This window comes from Cricetulus griseus, chromosome 3, assembly GCF_003668045.3.
Source record: "Cricetulus griseus strain 17A/GY chromosome 3, alternate assembly CriGri-PICRH-1.0, whole genome shotgun sequence".
In the NCBI taxonomy this organism is placed as follows: domain Eukaryota; kingdom Metazoa; phylum Chordata; class Mammalia; order Rodentia; family Cricetidae; genus Cricetulus; species Cricetulus griseus.
The window spans coordinates 47,727,403-47,742,725 of NC_048596.1; the positions used below are offsets into that span (position 1 = coordinate 47,727,403).

General features: G+C 40.1%; 1 protein-coding gene across 5 annotated transcripts in view; it reads right to left on the reverse strand.

The window, feature by feature from the left end:
- Positions 1-15,323, reverse strand: part of Lpxn (leupaxin) — a 33,141-nt gene that overhangs the window by 4,154 nt on the left and 13,664 nt on the right. For 3 of the 5 annotated variants that reach the window (XM_027406598.2, XM_027406600.2, XM_027406599.2), the window contains exons 3-7: positions 14,664-14,710; positions 6,871-6,970; positions 3,866-4,033; positions 2,889-3,062; positions 2,690-2,771 (exon numbers count right to left, since the gene is read on the reverse strand). In XM_027406598.2, coding sequence (XP_027262399.1) covers positions 2,690-2,771; positions 2,889-3,062; positions 3,866-4,033; positions 6,871-6,900 — 454 coding nt within the window. In that variant the 5' untranslated portion in view covers positions 6,901-6,970; positions 14,664-14,710. Of the gene's footprint in view, positions 1-2,689; positions 2,772-2,888; positions 3,063-3,865; positions 4,034-6,870; positions 6,971-9,133; positions 9,145-14,663; positions 14,711-15,323 lie in introns of all 5 variants that reach the window. The other 2 variants (XM_035441957.1, XM_035441956.1) reach the window with 2 other exon arrangements.

The window sequence follows — 15,323 nt, forward strand, 5'->3', positions numbered from 1 at the left end:
AAAAATGTTGCCTAACTAAAGTGCAATGTAGACATGAAAGACTCACTGATTTATTAAGTGCATTGAACAAGCTCCAGCGCACAGGCAAATCACTACAAAGAACTTCGTTAGTACATTAGGTCAGTGCTACTGCATCTGGCTCTACTGCACAGAAAAGTACAAGTTGGTACTGAGAAAGTAAGGACATCTATCAATAGGAGAATTGAGTCTAGGTCAAAGAGCAGTTAGAATATGTTAGCAAAAGTGTGGTGTGGAACTTACAGAAATAAGACCTGAATTCAAATTCCATCCCTTCAACCTTCTAGTTTTACTTTAGGGCAGATGTCTCTATCAATAACGTGCTTGCCTTGTAAACACAAGACAAGGAACTGAGTTAGATCTCCAGATAGAACCCACCAAACAAATAAACAGGCAAGCAAGCAAGCAAACAAATAAGTAAACCAGGAATAGTGACACACATTTATAATCCAGAACTGGAAAGACAGACAGTTGGTATCTTGAGGCTCAACAGACAGCCAATCCTACTTGGCAATCTTCAGGCTTTATCTCACATACACACACACACACACACACACACACACACACACAAACACACACACACACAATGTTATATATAGTTTCCCTCCAGTGCCCACATGCATGTGTGCACCTAGGAAGTGCAGGGAGTCATCATCACCTACATAGAAACCCTGAAGCCAGCTGCATGCCACTCTGCTGCTCTGAAAACAAAAGGAACAATAAAAAGATGCAAGACTATTCAGAAAAATAAATCCTTGCAAACTGTTACAAATGGGTCACATAGAAAAGATAAAACAGGGCTGGTGAGATGGTTCAGTGGGCAGAGGGGCTTACTGCCAAGCCTGAGGACCTATGTTCAATCAATGGGAACCATGTGTCAAAAGAAGAGAACTGACTTGCACATTTTGTCTTCTGGCCTCCACATGTACATCATGGCATGCTCACATTCACAGACAAAATAAAAATGCAAGAAAAATTGGGGTAGTAGAAAACATGAAAATAAAAAAGAAAGAAAACCTCTCAATTATGGAAGCTGAATGTAGTCTTAAGAATTATGAGTGCAAACAGTTCCCACTGTATATTAAATATAATTGCTATCAAATTCTATGTTGAGGCAACTCAAAGGCAGTGACAGAATAAAAACATGTAAGGAATTATCTAAATTATGAAAGAATTACAAACAAAAGAGAAAGGTGGAAGAGATGCCACTATGCAGTATCAGTAAGGGGTTCTGGTGGTTGTTGCTTTGTTTATTTGTTTATTTTTTATAATATCAGTTACAGGAGTGGTGGCATCTAACTTGGGAACTAAAGCTGAAAGGGATATCCGCTTTCACTGCTGGGGTCCTCAGCATGAGATTTCCCGGGAACTGAATGAAAAGTACTCCTCAGGTTTAGACAGGACTGGCCCAGAGTGTGAAAAGCCATTGGAAGGTCTGATGTCCTACACTGTCACAAAATGCAGGAACTATTTGAAACTATTTTAGTTGACTTTCTGGGTGCTCTAGCATACCTAAGAAATGAGTCAAGCTCTCCACTGGGAGGGCACAAGGCAAATTAAGAAAAGCTGGCAATTTGACAGCTTCTCTTCCATTGACGCCCTCCCACCTGGTTAAACTCAGTGGGTCTCAACAATCAAACAAAATAGCAACAAAAAGTCGTCTGTGTGGAAAGGGTGCTTATGAGAAGGAGGCTGGAGGAGGTAAAACAAGGCAGATGGGAGATTAGAGAGGAAATTATACTTATCAGGATGCACATTACCTGAGTATGAAATACACTCAAAGTAAGAAGAAAAGAGGAAACAGAGGATCTAAAGAGAAAGGCAGTAACAGCAGATGCCAGGAGAACTTTAGGAAGAAAGACCAGAATGACTGTTACTTAGCAGGGAAAAAGCATTTCAGGTTGGAGGAGGAGGGTTGACCTCTCTTGCCAGATCACCAATAGAATAAAATGGAGCAGACTTATTAGCAGATTCAGCTGACTGTTTTGATTAGGATTTCATGGTTCTATCAGGTAAATTAGCAGTAAGTATAGTGAAAATTAAACTAGAATAAAACAATTCAAATTTTAATTCAAACGAAAAAATGATTCATAACTTTAATAGGAACTATTTGTGTGGCAGAGGGCGTAGTATGTGTGTTCTCACGTTTGTGTGAGTATAAGCATGCATAAATACCATGATTCATGTATAGAGGTCATGACAACCTCTGATGGTAGTCCTTTTTTCCCAAGTTTGAGACAGTCTCTTCTGTTTGCATTGTGCACATTAGGCTAGCTGGCCTGCGGGCTTCTAAGGATTCTCCTCTCTCTGCCTCACATCTCTGGTAGGAACACCGGTGTCACAAACTTGTGCTACCAGGCCTAGCTTTTAAGCAGATTCTAGGGATTCAAACTCAGGTCTTTTCATATTTGTGCAGCAAGTGTACCACCTACCAAGCCATCTCCTGAGGACACAATCTGGCTTTAAATGATGGATTTTCACTTCTTTAAAAAAAAAATCAATTTAAAAGTAGTAATGTTAGGGAAGGGTAGAGAGATGACACGGAGGCATGAAGTTGGCTTGTAGGTGGCAGTGCTGAGAACTGAAACCCAGCAGAGACCAGTCCCCAAGGAGCAGTGCTGCTGGCCTTCCCATCTCTCAGCCTAGGGTTGTTTGTAGTATCCCCTCTTACCTTCTGCACCAAACACCTCTCCACAGTGAGAGCAGAAAAAGTGCTCTGGGTGCCATGTCTGGTTCATTGCTGTCAGAACTTTCTGGAAACAGGACACATGGAAAGGTATTAGAAGGCTTCCGAGTTGTAAAACATGCCCAGTGTTCTTAGCAAGTGATCAGACACTTCGTGAAAGCTGGCAGGGTGGGAAGTTACTCACATCCATGATGGGAGCCGCACAGTAGGCACAGCGTGGAGAGAACAGGTGGTGGTAGTCATTGGAACAGTAGGCCAAGCCACTCCGCTCAAAGAAGGGACTGGAGCCAATCTCCTCCTTGCAGTGAGTGCAGATGAAGTGCTCTGGGTGCCAGGATTGGCCCAGAGCATGGATCACCTGGGGATATCACAGAGCCTGACATGGCAGTGAAGCAGAGTGCACCTCCAGAGGGCACTCTGCATGCTTCCTTCCATGTAGACAGCACCTTCTGAGTTATCCAATAACAAGGCCCAGACCTAGGTTACACTAAGGCCATTGAGACCACACTTCAAGGATAGTAAAAGGAATGTACTATCCTGACCAATCAAGAAGCCAAGAAGATTTTACACCTCTCAACCTTCCAGAGTCCAGTTGGAAAGCCCTGTGCTGTGGATTTTGTGATAATGATTCAGAGCAAGTCTCAGTATCTCTGTTTAAAGTTACATTTAGATGGAATTGAAATGAATAAATTCAAGTCCAGAAATGTCTGAAGAGAGGGAGCAGTGAGAAAAGTCACCTCAGTAATAGCAGTGAAAAAAAAATGATTAGGAATTCAAACACAGATGTTAGACAGTCCTGAACTTAAATGTTCTCTTTGCTTCTTTCTTACCAGACCTTGGTCTTGCCAGCCAATGTCTCTGAGCTCTTGATTTTCTTGTTTTTGCAAAAGACATGATAATAAAACCTCCTTAAAAGGTTGATTCAACTACTAAATGCAGGAATACTCACAGAACACTTAGCTCGGGTTCCAGAATGCTATAAGCAGTCAGAAGTTGTTAGCAATTACTAAATTATCTTAGAATACAAAGAAAAAGAACCATTCTTGGACACACACATACACAGAGAGAGAGAGAGAGAGAGAGAGACAGAGACAGAGACAGAGAGACACAGAGAGACAGAGAGAAGGAGACTTATTGGATCAACATCCTAGATCACCCCACCTTCCCAGCAATTGGCTTCTGGCAGGAAGCACAGTGGCCCTTGGGCACCGTGGCAATCCCAAGATCTTGCAGTTCCTGTTCCAAACCCCCAAGCATTGAGTCCAATGATGCCTTGTGGTCTTGCTTGTCTGGTAAGTGTTTCTTGTTGGCATCTGCTGTCACTGAAACCTTGGACAAGGAAAGAACCATAAACAGAAATCAGCCTGTGGCACCTTTATTCATTTTGGCATTTGCTATACAACCTATCCCTTCATCTATGACAGCTGATCTTGTCATCACCTAATCTTCCTTCAAGGAACTGGAGACACAAAGAAAACATGAGCACAAAGAAAACACTTATTTCCATTTCAGTATAAATTCTTTGAACAAAATGAAATCTGATAATTTGTCATTTATTTACAAATCTTCTGTGTGCCAAAAATAACTGAGTGTATGAAGATTATAATCTTTATAGCTCTTATAGTGACCCCAGGTGAAAATTAGTCATCTCTTCCTTTTAGTCATTTATTAATTGCCAAGCACCTAATTTGTCACAGACAGTATTCTAGGAACTTGTTATGAAGCAGTATACAAGCATACCGAGTCTCTTGTCTCATGAAATTTTCATTCTATTAGTGGCAGGTAATCAACAAATCTGACAAATGTTTCATGTCAGATAAAGAAAAGTTGTATGTTATATAAGAGATAGTTGTGATGGAGGGTGGTATGGTGAGCAGGAACTGATTTAGAAGAAAATGCCTCTGAAGAAGAAATACTTGAACATATGAACTCAAGGATCCAAAAATACTGACATTACTGAGATGGTCATTCCAACAGAGAAAGAAGGTTCAAGGGATGAAACCATTTGGCACACTGGAAGAAAAGTTAAAAGATCAACAGAGCCAAAACCAAAGCACTAAGATTGGACATACCGGAGAGTGTGAGGAGAAAATCAAAAGTCACCTAGGACCTTTATGGCAAAAGTTTGATTTGTATAGTAAGGTGATAAGTGTGACTGAAGGGCGACAGATCAGAGAATGAGCGAAGCAGATTACAATACTTTGTAATGATTTGTATCATGTTTAAACCAGTGTTAAGTGAGAAGGTAGTGAGATTGCATTTATTCAAAAATAGATCCAAACTTATTATTATAAATCACTCAAGTCAGTTTTACACAGACACACAGCCTAATTTTTTTCCCTCATCATTTCATGTCCTTTCCTTCATGGCCTGTTGAGACCATCTACCTACCTAATGTTTATCTGATCAGGTAGATACAATGGTTCTCCACTGCCTACCCATCAAATTATTTTTTTCTCTCTTTTTATTATTATTAATTCAAGTTAGGGAACAGGCTTGTTTCACATGTAATTCCCCTCTCCCTCTCCCTCTCCCTCTCCCTCCCTTTAACCCCATCAAATTATTTTATCATCAAACATATCTTCACAGTTTCACACCCATTACCCTCACTTTGTCTTCCCAATCTCGTTTTCTGTGTCACAGTTTAAAAAGCATTCTTATTGAAGCAGGCAGGTTCCCAACATTCTCCTGGGTGTTTCTGCTAATATCTGCCTTCAGGTCTCTAGTTATTCGACCTTCACTGCCTATTATACTCTCACCCATTATGCTCATTTCCATTCAAAAAATTGATTCTCAAACAGATTTCTTTCCTCCCCTTTATATAATGGAAGTTAGTGTTTGAGAAGTACCTGTCCAAAGGATTAATGTCCAGAGGTACCAAAACGTTACTAATTTTACATTTGAAAATAACTAAGTGAAAATATAAATATATTCTCCACATCTATGTCTATTTGCTTGCATATTCCAAAATACTTCCAGACACATATGCAAAATGCAGTATATTCTGATGACCTGCAGGGGGCAGAATGAGACAATCCAGGACAAATGATATGGAAACAGCTTACTGTAAACAATCTTGTACTTTTGATTTTGTGCAATGTATATGTATTTTTTTAGTTTTAAAACACATACACTTTAAGTTAAAATTTAAATACACAAAGACACACCTTAACAAGAAAACACTGCAAAAATGTCCTAATAAGATTGCTTTTCTAGCATCATCAAATATGCAACACAAGTCAATTCACTCAACTTTAGTGCAGAGGCTAGCTAGTTATACAGTATTAGCCATCAGAGAATCTTGTTTTGTCCCTCCAACAACTATGTGTTACTTGCTCACTGTGTGATAAGTACTATGTGGGATATTGGGAATCTCATACTGATACAGTACCTGCCCTCCTATACCATACATATTTTAACAGTCTCCCTTAAGCATATCATACTGATTTCATGGCTATACATCTTAACTTCCAACCAGATTTTAAAAGATTGGATTCTCTGTATTAAGAATTCTAGATCTGTGCCCTTGATAAATGCTTAAGACTCCTTATCTGGTTGCTACTCTCTGCCAGGACCCATGAGTTTGCCCTTTTCACTCTACAGACAAGAAAAAAAAGGGCAAATGTTATCTCAGTATGGTCTCAGAACTCATCCTTCCTACTTTGGCCTTCCTTGCTCCCTGCCTCAGCCTGCCCACTGGCCTCTGTCCAGCTCAGGCATGTGTCCTTAATAGACCTTCTGTATCATCATGCCTTCAGTGCAGCCTTTGCCCTCAGGGATCTCTTCAACTCTTATCATTATGTGTCCAGACCTCTCCTATTCTTCAGTGTCCATCCTAAACCCCATCAACACAACTGCTCTGATAAAATCCACTTGGCCTATCAAAATCCCTAGAGTTTGCTCCACTCATTTTGGAAAATCACAAGCCTTTTATTCATTGCAGATTTTATGACTGGCTATATCAAGAACACCCTGGTCTCCTCCAGATCAAGGCCTATACCACGCTATCTTTCACATCCAAATGAGTTTTTCCACTGACTTAAATATAATCTAGGAAAATGAACACCACCTTAGAATTCCCAAGCTGGGGATGAAGGACTGACCGCTACCAATCTAACTGGTGCCTCTCTGGAACCCAGAGACTTTATTCTCCATACTGCACCCACCTTGGCCTGCATTTCACTCAGGTGGGCCATGAGCTCATCCAGCTGAGCAGCTGCTGAGGTTTTAGGAGGTGGTACTGATTCTTTTGGCTCTTGGACCTCACTAAAGACAGAAGAAAAAAAGTTATACTAACATATGAAAAATCAAATAAATATTAAGTCACACATAAAGCATCAGAGGATACAATTTTACCTATTGACTTATAAGAATCTAAAAACCAGAGACAGCAAGTATTTTAAAAATAGCTGCCATTATAAATTGTTGAATAAGGACTCTCTGCATTATGTATCTGTTTCCTCTTGGCCACCTAAATAGATGATTGATAGATAGATAGATAGATAGATAGATAGATAGATAGATAGATAATAGCTGTTTGCCCTTGGGAGTATGAAGAAAAGTGCTGGACATGTCTCCAATTACTACAGTCCAAGAAACCTTAGAACAGAGCTTTAAAGCCATAGGCTGTATTTTAAGAGAATTTTTTTTAAATTTTAAGTCATACATAATAAAAAGTTTTAAAGTTAACCAAGTAACCTGAATAAACATTCCTCTAAAAATGACTAACAGTCATTGGGCATACAAAAAGATGCTCAAGCTCATTAATTACCAGGAAAATGCAAACCCATATTAATATGAGATACCACATTATACCCATCACAGTATGAGGCAAATTCTGGCAAAAGTGTAGAGAAGTGAAAGAAGCAATGTAAACTTCAGTGTTCTGCAGGTTGGTGTAGTCACGATGAGAGCATGAGGGTAGGGGACAGGGAGCTGCCAGAATGAGAGGAGGAGGAGAGGCGGGGAGAGGAGGAAATGAAGGAGCATAAATGTTGAGTTGGGGGAAGAATAGAGGAGAGCAGGAGGAGAGATACCAAATCAGAGGGAGCCATTATAGGTCTGAGGAGAGATCTGGCACTAGGGAGATTTCCAGGGATCTACAAGGATGACAAGAACTGACAATCGAGGCAATGGTGGAGAGGATAACCTAAATTCCCTTCCCCTATAATGAGACTGATGACTACTTTTTATCCCATCCTAGAGCCCTCATGCAGTGGCTGATGGAAGCAGAGGCAGACACCCACAGATATACACTGACCTGAACTCTGGAACCTAGTTGCAGAGAGGGAGGAATGAAGATCAAAGGGGTCGGTACCAGGCTGGTGAAACCCACAGAATCAGCTGGCCTGAACAAGGGTGAGTACATCGACCCCAGACTGCTGTCTGGGAGGCTATCACAGGACTGAATCAGACCCCTGATCATGGATGTCAATGATGACCTCTGCACTCTAGGGGGCCTCTGGTAGTGGATTAGTATTTTTTCCTGGTGTAAGAAGGGACTTTGAGAGCCCATCCCATCCCACATGAGGGGATGCACTCTTGGTCTGGACACATGGGGGAGGGCCTAGGCCCAGCCCAGGATGATGTGGTGGACTTTGGGGAGCCCTGTTGAGGGCCCTACCCTGCCTGGGGAGTGGAGGGTAGATGGGGTAGGGGCAGGTGGGGGTTGGGGGAGGGTTGGGGGGAGGAGGGAGAAGGGATTGGCATGTGAAGCAAGCTTGTTCTGAATTTGAACTAATAAAAAATTTAAAATTAAAAAAAATTATAGGCTAGAACATTTCCCCCAAAAAAATTATGTTTAAAATGCTGGGCATCGTGACACACATCTGTAATCCTTGCAACTGAGAGGCAGAGGCAGGCAGATCTCTGTGAGTTCCAGACCAGCCAAAGTTATACAGACCCTATCTCAAAAATAACAACAAAAAAAAATTCCAGAAGAAAAAGGTTGTCCCAATATAGGTAATGTTTTATAAAATAAAGGTAATGAGGAGCAAGCAGTTCTCATGCAACACTTATAAACAACATTAATTAAATGTGTGCAATGGTAACAGCAAACTGAATGAAAGAGTAGACTAAAATATCCAGAAGCTGACCCCTACACCTGTAAAGATCCAGTATATTGTGTGAGACATTTCAAAGTGTCAGAAATATAATTAATGGACCCAATGAATAAAAATCTGTGTAGAACAAAATAAACATTTAGCACTCACTCAACATATCAAATACATGAACAAGTGAGTGGAATTGAATATATAAATATTTTAAAATATTAAAATATTAGAAGGAAATGGATAACTTTAAAGTCTTAGAGCCATTAAGGCATTTTAAACAAGGGAATAAAACTAAAATGATGGGAACTATGGAGATAGCTTAGAGGTCAAGGGCACTCACTATTCTTGCAGAGGACCTGGGTTTGGTTCTCAGAACCTACAAGGCAGCTTACAACTCCCTGTAACTCCAATTTCAAGGGCTCAAATGTCCTCTTATGACCTCCATGTACACCAGGAATACAGATACTACATATACAAAAATGTATCAAAATATCTATATACATAAAGAATTCATTTAAAAATAAAGAAAAGATTGATTTAAAATCCTCTGGAATGAAAAAAAGAAAATATTAATAAAGTCTATTTCACAAAATTATTACAGCTAAATCATATTCAAAATGTTTGTAAATCTTCTGTAAATTAAAAAAACAAACCACTGAAAACATGAACTACATTTTAAAATCGGGTTTAAGAAAGATAAATTTTACTGCCCTCCCACCTTGTTACCTATGCTCAGCCTTAATGCAGGGAGGAGAGGCTTGGTCCTGCCTCAATTTAATGTGTCAGGCATTGTTGACCCCCATGGGGGACTTAACCCTTTGGAAGGAGTGGAAGAGGCATAAGCTTGGGGAGAGGTGAAGAGGGCAGGAGGACATGTGGGAGGGAGAACTTTGGTTGTAATGTAAAATGAAATTAAAAACAATAAATAAATAAAATAAAAAGGAAAGATAAACTTAAAGGTTTATTGTTGTAGATATGAGTAGAAGTTCCTGTGGTGATATCGTGTTTATACTCTAACAAATAAAGCTTTCCTTGAATATCAGAAGGCAGAGCTAGCCGCTAGCTAACCATAGAGGTCTGAAGGTCTGTACAGACAGACAGGAAGTGAGAAGGCTGGGCAGAGAGAGGAATATAGGCAGGAGGAGACAGAAAATCTGTTTTCAGTCTGAGGATTTCGTAGAGGTAAGAGCTCTAGTGGCTGGCTGCTCTGCCTCTCTGGTCTTTCAGCTTCTACCCCCTAATATCTGACTCCAGGGTTTTATTATTAAGACCAATTAGAACTCCTGCTACAAGTTCCAAAAGGAAATTGTGCCTTCAACCAAATCTTCAAGGCTGGTTAACTGATTTGAACTTCAACAATTGTAGAGAAGTTGGAATGTTGCAGGTCTAGAGCCTAATTGAAATTTATTTGGGACTATATTTAGGCTCATAAATAGTCATTCCTTGTCCACATAATATCCTGTGACTAACAGATAAAATCTTAATATCCACCACCACAAGAGTAAGAATACCATCAGATTAGCACTGCCACCTACAACGGAGGTTTCAACCCTCCTCCTTAATGTTTCTGCTAATATGTTTGAGCATTTCTTGATTTATGACTTTCCTTGTTCTTTTACTATAAAAACTTGACCTAAGTTTTACTGTGCTGTAACATGGAACTTGGGATAACCTAAATCTGTGGTCACAGGCCATGGCCACTCATATTGGGCTTCAGAATAAACTATCTCACATCTCCTTTTAAGTGAGAGTTATGTTTCACACTGACATATAAAATATGTTTGATCCCATCAATCTTTAAACAAACAAGTTAAGGTAGAAATGAATTTTTACCAACTAATCACAATTTTAAAAACTTGTTAATATACAGTTACTCAAGTCAAGATTATATGCATGCATACACACACACACACACACGCACACGCACACGCACACGCACACGCACACGCACACACGCACACGCACACGCACACGCGCACGCGCACGCGCACACGCACACGCACACACACACACACACACACACACGCACACACGCACACACACACGCACACGCACACACACACACACACACACACGCACGCACACACACACACACGCACGCACACACACACACGCACACACTGTAGGTGTTATACAGATTTCTAAAACCCTTTTCAAGATAGAACCTATCAACAGTTCAAATATAAATACCCTCTAGAGCAACTTTACTTTTAAATCTGCATCCTACAGAAAAACTGAAACATAAACTAGGACTATTTGGGGAGAGGAAATGAAATAGCCAGAGAGGAAGACAGAAATACTTGAAAGGGAAATGAGGCAGGGGCAGATTAGAACAAAGCATGTCATTATGAAAATACCATAATGAAACCCACTAACTTTGCATGCTGTGGTGGTTTGAATGAGAAGTGCTCCCCATTTGAACTGGGTCCCTACTTAGTGATACTGTTGGAAGAGATTGTTGGGAGGTTCAGCTTGGAGAAGAAATTACAACACTAAGAGCAAGCTTTGAGAGTTTATAGCCTGGCTGTCCAGTTTGCTATCTTTGCTTTGTATTTGTGTTTGAGTTTTGATCTCCCAGCTTCCTCCTCTTGCCACCATGCTTGCTGCCTACTGCCATGCCTCACTGTCATGAGAGACTTTTCTCTCCTCCCAGAACTGTAAGCCCAAACGAATTCTTTCTTCCATAATTTGCCTTGGTTATAGTATGTTATCATAGCAGCAGAAAAGTAACAAATACATATGCAAATTTAAAATCAATTCAAAGACAAAAAAAAGAAAATTTAGGGATGTGTGTGTACAAATATACATACATAGCAAGAGAGGTGTATAATGAAAGAAGTTCATCACAATACAGGATTCTTGAGCAAATAAAAAGTAAACTAAGCAAATGAATTATGATTCATCCAATTTACAGAATAGCATGCAATTGCTTAAAAATGTACTTACAGACTTGGGTAAATTAAGAAGTAATTCTAAAATATGTTGTTAAATTTATGAAGCAAGGCCCAGAGCAATGTGAAAAATCCCCTTCCACAGCTTCTGGGGCTCAAGTTCTAGTCTTGTGCTTGCATGGCAGGCACTTTACCTGTTAGCGAATATTATTTTAATATGTGTGACTTTAATGTGCTGCATTTGTTTAACTTTGTGTAGCTGTATTACTGTGTCTGTCTAAAATGCCTGGTGGTCATAATAAAGAGCTGAACAGCCAATAGTGAGGCAGGAGCAAGGATAGGCAGGGCTGGCAGACAAAGAGTATAAATAGGAGAAACAAGGAAAACAGGAGTAATGAGAGAACAAGCAGAGGAGGCCATCAGGGATCTGCCACCCAGCCAACCAGTCACCCAGCCAGCCATGGAGTAAGAAGGGAAGTAAGATATACAGAAGCAAAAAAGATAAAAGCCCAGAGGGAAAAAGTAGATGGGTAATCTAAAGATAAGAAAAGCTGGCAAGAAACAAGCTAAGCTAAGGCAGGGCATTCCTAAGTAATAATAAGACTCTGTGTGATTTATTTGGGAGCTGGTGGTGGGCCCCTCCAAAAGAGCCAAAGAGTAAAAACATTTCAAATAATATTACCAGCTGAGGTATCGCCACAGCTCCAAATGTAGCTTTTTATCTGGGCCTGCTTATTCATAAAGCCTCCTAACCTCACAGTTGTAGAAAATGTGTTCATGTTCAAAGAAATGCCCACACTCTTTTAAACTAGAGTCCATGTACAGCATATAAAGAGAAGGGACCATTGTCAAGATTCTCTAGCATTGGCTGACTCAGCATTATACTGTTCTACATGGAAAATGAAAACTTAAAGAGTTGATGATTACAAATTAAAGACCCATTATAGGACATATTCTTGAAAAGAGAGAACCCTCACATTAGAGACACCTGATCTGTTTCTGCCTTTTAATCGTAGCAAAAGTGCTTTGTTACGTCATGAGCCACAAGCTACTTTGTGACTTGGAGATTGTAATAATACAGATCACAACACACACATAGTTGAAAGAATGTACTGAATGTACACTTCCCAACAAAGGGGCTTCATTGTGCCGAGTTTTCCTTTGTTTAATCCTGTTATATTCTGTGGCTGTTCTTCCACACTACCAGAACTGCTATTTTTGCTCATGTAATAGATATGCTTACGAACTACTGCCATATTGCTATCGATGTACAGTGGTTAGAAACATCTCAGTGCTGCAGTCACAGTTGCTGCTAAGCACACTTTCAAGGTTTACTGGGAGCAATGCGCAGCTCACTTATGCAACTCAGAGTATATGGTGAAAACAGATGTGGGAATCTAGCTTCTGAGTGTAGCGTTCTGTGTTGGCATGCTACTGTTCATAGCTCAGAATTACAATCACCTAGGAAATTTATAAAAAGTCCCACATAGTTATGGATGGATTTTATATCATCCTCCCACACATATATCCACTTTAAGTATGGCTTGGAAGTGAATAATATACCAGTAAAACACATTCAAGTCCAGATAATATAAGCAAGTTTGAGTAAAAAAAAATGCAATTAATGTACAGAATCAATTACACAGATAGTGAGAGAGCTAAAAAGCAAAATGGAAGACACTGAGACTACCAGAAACCCACAGCAGCAAGTCATCGCCATCACCCCTAAGCTAAAAAGACAACATGCATGACATTGTCATCAGAGACCAGGGCCTCTGTTCAGTGTGCTGGAACGACAGCAGATAGTCATGCTCAGCTGACAGAGATGCAGCTGCTGATAAAACACTGGAAAGTCAAGGACCAGGACCAGGGCAAGTGCCCTACATTTTCCTACGCTGCTGCATCTACCAGTCTCTCCAGCACTTCTTGTTGGTCACAGTTCATGACAGCCAACTGTCCTGGAGTCTGGAAAATCCAACCAATTCCAGATATACTGGAAAATGTCTGGGGCTTGCACTGGTTTTCATGTTACATGTTTGAGTATTCACATGTATTTCTATTGACATCTTAAGAAAACACATTTGCTGAGGCCTCTTGAATGCGAACACTGTTTTCTTATTGTTTGTTTTTTAACGACAACAGGAGGGTGAGGACAATGGAGAAATGTTCACCTACCACTTCCTGAATCTGGAATAAATAGGTATTGTGTATTATTAAACCAGCTTCACTCCCACCACAGTAGAAAGTGATCTCCACTGGGAAGTTTTTAAATGACTTCATGTACCTCAAGTCCTTTCCCTGTGTTAGCCTCCCGTGTGTGCTCTGTGTGCTGTGATTCTGAGACCAGATAGTGCGGTGGAGCACTCTGTTCCAGCACAAACCCTTAAAAAAGAACCTAATTTGTTTTAATGACAGTATGATTAAAGACAGAAACCAAAGAGGTGGCCTTTTTCTGTTTCCTGTCTGTTTTAGACTACAGATTCTCTTTGACCAAGACAAATGATTTAACAAGTGAATCTATTCCATGTATAACTTTTACTAAAGAGACACCCTTCCACCACCTAAATAAACTTCAAGCAGACCTAGAAAGTATAAGTATACACTCATTTGTCTTTGATGGGCCCTTGTTGTCTTCACGCAGCCCTGGTCCTAGCATTGACATTGTTGGACCCTTGCTTAAGTTTACTCAGGTGTGTTTTCTCTGTTGCATGATACCTGGAACTTAAGTGCCAAAACATCTGTGCTAGCTCTGGAACGTTTTATGATTTTCAGGTGGTAAAGAAAATGTAGAGACTACCTCCCCCCACCCCAGCCTGGACACCTGTCTGGAGGAAAGATACCTTGAGAGGCTGCCAAGTCAGCTTCAGAGGGTTTTGCCTGTGTTCAAAGGCTATGGGAAGGACATACTATGGAGGAAGTCCAATAACAATATTTAAAAAAAGAAATTATTGCAAATATTAATAATTACCTGATAACCTTAAATTTTGAAATTATTTATTAGAAACCAAAACTTACCTGTAGACATTGGGATCCTGGATATTGGTCGTATACACGAGCTGTACCTGAGACAGAAGTGACAGAAAAGAGCAAAGAATGACATCTGTATTAGAATGGTGGTGCTTATCAACATGGAGATGGAGGGGGGGGTTCCAGCTTCCAAAGGGGAAAACCAGAATGGCATGGTAGTACACTCCTGTCATCCAAGCTACTTGGGAGGCTGAGGGAAAAGAAGCATGAATATGATTTTAGGCTGGGCACAACATTAAGACCTTGTCTCAAAGCATATAGCAATAATAAGCAATAAATAACTAGTATATTGCTTAATTCTTTCCAAAGGCAGAATTACCTCCCATCATGCAGTGAAAAGCCAAATTCTAAACAGAGAAAGTACTACCCTCCCTGCTTTAAAAACAAAGATATGAAGAGTTGTATCATCCTCAGTTAGGAAGCACAGAAACAATATGGTGACTTGGGGAAAGCCCTTTAAACACAATGGTGCCTAGGGGAAGGCTATTGCTCAAACTTTCCTTATGAAAAGTTATGGCTGGACAGCAATTCATCTATTTATTCACTCAACAGATATCTGCTGACTAACTGATATGTTCCAGATCTTAGGATGTTATACCCAAACCACAACATAAAACAATCGCACTAAAACCAAATAGTCTGGGGAAT